The 6,300-nt window shown below is 59.1% G+C and overlaps 1 protein-coding gene across 1 annotated transcript; it reads right to left on the bottom strand.

The window, feature by feature from the left end:
• Window positions 1–224: 224 nt before the first annotated feature.
• On the bottom strand, window positions 225–3,047 carry LOC131498041 (uncharacterized). The gene is made up of 3 exons (XM_058704893.1): window positions 3,014–3,047; window positions 915–1,439; window positions 225–615 (listed from the first exon to the last, which is right to left on the bottom strand). Exons 1-3 carry the CDS (start codon window positions 3,045–3,047, stop codon window positions 377–379), a joined length of 798 nt encoding a protein of 265 aa, XP_058560876.1. The 3' UTR covers window positions 225–376.
• Between the last annotated feature and the right edge of the window lie 3,253 nt (window positions 3,048–6,300).

Genomic DNA, 6,300 nt, shown 5'->3' with positions numbered 1-6,300 from the left:
TCATTGCTCATTGTTTTTTATGGATCGTAATGTGTTTTGGTTTTTTTTTTTTTTTTTCCTGATGGAAATATCCAACAAACTCCCCTCCTAGATGCTGGCCGCTAATTACACAGTTAGCACACAGTAATCCATGCAAGCGGGTTCTCGCCTGTCATAATTCATCTTCGTAAATGTAATTGGCCCAATGAAAGAGACCACAAAATAACTCACAAAGAGCAGACAGATTCAATAAAAACCAAGTTTACTCTCCTCTCTTCCAAAGCCACAAGCTTGAGACGGGAGCTTTTAAGCCCGGATCGGATTTCTTCTCAGATCGCCACTCCCCCCACAATGCGATCATTACCCGACTATTTATCGAGGACCCCCTCCACTTGAATCACTGGCTAAGTACCAGGGAAAAGCAAAACTTGGAACGAACTCCCGGCGGCCAGCGAGGAACCGACAGCCAGGCCGGGAAGCACGTGAGCGTGGACGGAAGACACAGCGGAGCGAGCTGGATGGTAACGAATGTTCCAGAAGAGCCGCAGAGGTGGGGCTGCAGTGCAGAGGCCGCGGGGTGGTTTCCTGCAGGAGAATCTGCAAGGGCTTCAAGGAGGAAGTGGCGTTTGTGCTGAACTGTGCAGGGTGAGGGGGTGGGGAGGAGCTCGGGCGGGCAGGCATGCAGACAGAGGGGCTCAGACTCACACGGGGGCAATGTTAGTGGAGTGCCACCGGGAGGGCTGGGGGACGGAGCCCAGGCAGCTTGAAGGCTGTGGGGGAAGCAGGCCTTTACGTTTGTAAGTCAAGGGCGGGCCCCTTCCCCCCCTGCGTGTGGACCCCGCCTGCCACACCCTACGTGGAGGTGACTGAGCCACCAGCCTGTTCCCGGGGGCTCAGAAGGATGGAAATGCCGTGGCCAGTGCCACCGAGCTTACGTCTGCACTTATGCGTGGACGCTGGAGCGGGGTCACTGCTCAGGTGCGGCCGCAGGTCACAGAGAAGCCCGCCATCCACCCGACCCCATGGAACAGCAGACGCTGTTAGCGGGAGGCTGCAGGCGCTTCCAAGGCAAGACGTTGGGCCATTTACTGCCAAGCACTTCTCTCCATCTCCGCCGCCAACATTCTCCCCCTCGAACGAACGTTCCGACGAGCCAGGAAAAGACACGGGGAAGGAATGTTCCAGGAGACAGGAGGGGAATGTAAATGAGTCACAAAGCCGGATCCTGGGGCAGCGGGGGCTCTCGGGAGTGAGAGGCCGTGGGCGCCACACGCGGACAAGGGAGTCTGAAGAGTGCCTGCCGGACTCGGAGGCATCGGGGCCGCAGGACAGACGTGTCAGAAGAGCGGGGCCACGGGAGCAGAGCCCAGGTGGCCACAGCGCAAGGAGAGAGCTGGCGTAGGAGGCGCACAGCGCGCGCGGGCGTCCTGGACGGCCGCCATGGGGCCGTGGGGTCTTTGCTCACCTAAGACCAACGAACGGTGGGGAAACGACAGATTTTTGCTTTTCCACCGAGGGAGGGGTGTGCTGCTCTGCCCTTTCCACCTGGAGGGTCTTTGGGACGTGTGCGTTGTGTCCCTCGGGAACTAAAACCTCACTAGGCGGCCTGTGTGCGTCACACACGTGCCCGTCTGCTCCCCAGCTTGGCTTATTCCCTCTGGTACTCCTCCGTTGATCTGCTCCCCACTCTCTACCCCGTGGCTTCCTGGGGGACAGACTGAATCTTGGGTTCCAACACTTCACTGCTTTGTGACAGATTTTACTCACATCACAGCCCCACGGCCCTCCCCACTCCTTGACTTCCGGGTAAACCATGTGACTTGTTTGGGCCAATGAGATGTTAGTAGATGTGATGCAACCAGAGGCTTGCAAGGACCTTGTGCAACTGAGGTCGCTGTTTTTGTAACTCCTGTGATTCACGGAGAAGATTACGCACCAGGTAGAGAACACCACTTCAGACGGGGCCCGGGAGAAACGTGGCAGAGACCCGCGTCTACCCCGTAGCCTGGAGCCCTGCCCCGCTGACCTATAGCCTGAGTTAGATTAACCTAGATTAGCCATACTGCCATCAACCCTCACATCCTTGGTCAGAAGAAATGCTTTTTGCTTTAAGCCACTGAGTTTCAGGGTGGTTTGTTACACAGCACGGCTGCATTCGCTGACTGACACAACCCTGCTCGTTCAAGTCCCCCACACTTACTCCATGAGCCCGACTGTCACAGAGACAATCCCTGGAAATAAGAAAGACTCCCCCCATCAGGGTTATTCGGGATTTCTTCGAGAAGGCTCATTCCCTAAGTTCATACACTAAACACACAGATGCTTGTGCTCAGCCTTAGCAGGAGCGACGGAGGTCAAGCGTGGGGTGGCTATAAATTAGCACGAGACTCATTCTGTTTCTTTAAGCGAGAGAGACAGGCCTGTAAGCAAATAATCACATCCCAAGTACCGGCCACGTTTCTTATCCTAAGGCAAACCAAGTGGAGATTTGCAGATCATCATTTCTGCAAATGCCCTCGTTTACACTTAAAAGAAATTATCTGCGGGTATTGAAAAAAATAAGAGAAAATCTACAGTAATTACGAGTTTTCCTTCTTCTTTCTCACATACCAGGAGCCAGCGAGGAAGCGGAACACGGTACGGTCTTACCATATGTCAGTATCAAATACGTTTTCCTTTAAAGTGTGTTTTGTGCCTCCTTCTGGAAGATGGGGAATGAAACGTTCTCGTAAACAGACAGAAATGATTCACGGGATCATGATTGCTTTTCATCAGCTGTATCAATTATGCACAGCAATGGGACGTGGGGAGGTATATTTACAACTTGCTAAGAACACTCCTTGGAACAATTCAGACCCCATTAGGTCCTGGTGTTCTCAGCCGAACACGGCTGGGCTGGCGGTCGCCTGAACCTGGTCCTCCCAGGCTGACCCGGCCCAGAGGGACGGCATGCGGGGGTGGGGAGTCTCTCGGGTCTCCTTCCACCGAGAAGGCGGAGCGGGAGGCCGGCTGCGAGACGGGCACAGATTGTTACCGGGTCGTCCGTCGTCCGTGAAGCATTCGGTCATCGAGCCAAATAGTAACCGTGCCAGGTGATGGGGATACAGCAGCAAAGCCCAAGAACCAACGCGCGGTCCCACCCCTGTCCCCACTCCCCCCACTCCCACCCCCCCCCCCCCCCGTTTTACCACGAGCTCCTCCATCTACTGTGTCGTCTATGGGAAAACATGACCTGACCTGCCTGTCCCTCAATTCCCTCATCCGTAAAATGACATCATGGGACCGCCGCCAGAATGACATAGACCGATGTGCATTATACCAGATGCAGCCAGGTGCCCACCCCATACCCACAATCCCCTTCTTTACTGGGAGGACCCCAATTTTGTTGGGGTGGCTATGCATCCGGATGGAAGGCTCGCCTTCCCGGGCTCCCTCGTGGCCACGGGGGCCGCGCACCTCGGTTCCCACCCGTGAGAGTAGATGGAAATTTCGGTGAGCGCATTCCTTCCTGAATAAAGGCACAGAGTTTCACGAGAGACACTGCTCGGTTGCCGTCTCGCCAGAAACGCACATTCAGGACATCCAGCCACCCGGGCCCGATGAAGCCACACGCCTGGGACGACCCTGACCTCGGACGCCCTCCCTGGGCACCTGCTCCAGCCCTGTTCCCGCGTAGTTCCAGGCAGCGCTTCCTTCAGCCACTCTCCGGGGGCCTCGCGCTCCACGCGGACCAACGTATTCCTAACCGCAAACAAGCAGAGCGTGGACACGCCTCCAGCGTCGCTGATGTTGTGCCCACAGAGCACAACAGCGCGGGGAGGGGAACACGGGATGTCAGACACTTGGCGGGGCCTCCGATCCAGGCCAGAGGGAATGTTCTTGGGGAGAGAGGCCGGCGGGAGTGCTGTGGGCTCCGAGTCCGTGGGCTCCTCCAGTCCCTGCCGTCCTCCTGTCTCACGGGGCCGTGCCCCGTTTCCGAGGCCTCCTGCCTTCAGCCTCCCACACTTGTTTCCAGACAGATCCTCCCACGGTGGGTCTGCTCACATCCCTCCTCCAGGCGAGAAACCCCTGAGGGCCCCTCGAGGCTTCCGTGCATCGGGCCCAGAGCACCAATGCTGCCCCTCCACGGAGGCCCCGGCACAGCTTGGAAAGGCGCAAAATGTGTCTGAATCTAATTCAAGCCTTAAAAACATCACGTGATACGTTCTCGTTGGTTTCAACAGATGGGAGTCTGAACCCCCTGCTGATGGGCTCAATTCGTACTCCAGGGAGACACTGTCTGCAGCCAGTGGTTCTGGGTGTCCCCGCAGTCCCCAAGCTCCCTGTCCTGGCGTCTGGATGGGACCCGAGGGGCCTCCCGTGACACCTCCTAGCCTTTCTGCGCACCATCCCCCCCGCCCCCCCCGGCCGGTCCGGCAAACTCCCGTGGGTGCTCCCGTGTCCGGGTGGTGATTAGAGCCTCCGACTGTGACACAAGGGCTGAATTTTGTTCATCACGGGGAGTTTTCTCGCTCACTCTGGCGAAACAAACCGTTCTGTTTGCTCACAGTTTTGTGGTCGGGGTTCCGAAAGGGCTCCAAGGGGCGGCTCTCGCCGGGACGCTGTTACGTGCTCTGCCCGTGCACAGGGTCATCTGAAGGTTCCAGGGGCTGGGACGCCCCAGGGGGGGCCCCTTGCGTCATGCGGGGCCACGTCCGACCACATCGTACTGTCTTCGAGCCAACGCAGACTCGGGGAGTGGAGAACCAGACTCCAGCGCCCGACCAGGGCACATCACAGTATTCAACCCAGCTTACGACGAGCCAGCAAGTGAGTGAGGGTCTATGTCCTGAGAACGGAAGGCAAGTGCATTCTCTGTTCACCGTGCGGACCGGCCGCCTCTCTGAGGCTGAAGGACCAAGTGCGGGGGGCAGGCAGGCGGGGAGGGAACGTGTCCGGCTCCTGGGAAGGCCAGGGATAAATGATGAATCAATCTCCCTCCCCCGGGGACCTCCTGCCCCCACGTGCCGCAAACAGGGAGCGGAGGGCGTGACGTTGTTTGGGGCCACCTCGAGGGTCGGTAAGGGAGACGGCAATCGGGTTCAGTAATCCACGCTTCCCGACCGGAGCCATTTCTGTGACCCCCTCGGGGCCCCGGCAGAAGAGGGGTGCTTGGGGGAAGCTCCTCTGAGCCCCTCCCGGGGCCAAACCCTGCACCCCCGCCCCCACCAGCGGCTCAGCCTCCCGGGAGAGGCCGCGGCCGCCGACAGAGCTCGCCTTCCCCGGTCTGATATCCCCACATCTCCCATTAGGAGTTCAGTTATGGGAGCCTTCATAGCAGGTGTCATTAAATAGACATTAAGACCCAACAGGGCATGTTTTACGGGACCATTACCATATGCCTGATGTTTGCGGTGACAAATGGAGATCCAGCCGACCACGCGTGTGATAATGGGCCCGGAAACACCCCCTGGGGTGAGGTAATGTGATGGGGGGGGTGAGGCGCGCACGGGCTGCCTGGTGCCCTCCACCCGCCTCTGCCCGCCAGAGGGGGCTGGCTCCTGGCGGACGACCCGGCCCGGAAGTCAGCCTCGCCCCGGCCTCCCGGGTCCGCCGTCTGGCCACCTGGCCAGCCCGAGCGTGCTCCAGAGAAGCCTGTCCTGCGACTTGAGGACAAACGGCCATGCTGCCTCAGTTTCCCTCAAGCCGACTGGTCTAATTTGTGAAACTCACCTGTGTTGAACAGTCCAGGTCACTGGCAATCCAGGTATTCCTCGACACCTGGTCCTGAAATATCGTCCTTAGTTACCCCGAACTGACTGAGCGGTGAGCGAGAACTTCCAGAACTTTAATATTTTGATACCCTTTTGGATTTACAGAACAGCTGCAGAGACGGGGCAGAGAGCTCCCGCCACCGCCCCCCGGGCATTAATAGAGCCTCATGGGATCGGGCGAGCTCGTCGAGGCTGGGACACGAGCCCCAGACCCCGACGCGGGTCCCCAGGGTCCACTCTGGTACCCGTTCTGCTCCCCTGCGACTCAGCCTGACCCCAAGGACAGGTTTCCGTGGGGCCCGTGGGCTGCGAGCCCACCACACCCGCCAAGTGCCTGCAGGGCAGAGGTGGTGCATCCTCCCAGAAGCAGGGCCTCTCAGGGCCCCTCACGAGGCGGCTTCTCCCCTACGTGGAGCCCCAGGCGCCGTGCCCCAACCCCGCACGGACGGGCCGTCTGGAGAAGCAGGGCCCGCTGCGGCCGTGGACGTCCCAGGACCCAAGGGCTGAGGACCGCCGCGGTGCACGTCCCGCAAGGTCCTGGGCAACGAGGCCCCAGGACCGGGGCGGC

Source organism: Neofelis nebulosa, chromosome 16, assembly GCF_028018385.1.
Source record: "Neofelis nebulosa isolate mNeoNeb1 chromosome 16, mNeoNeb1.pri, whole genome shotgun sequence".
NCBI lineage: Eukaryota > Metazoa > Chordata > Mammalia > Carnivora > Felidae > Neofelis > Neofelis nebulosa.
The sequence above is the reverse complement of the archived record's forward strand: the minus strand, read 5'-3'. Positions and strand labels throughout refer to the sequence as shown.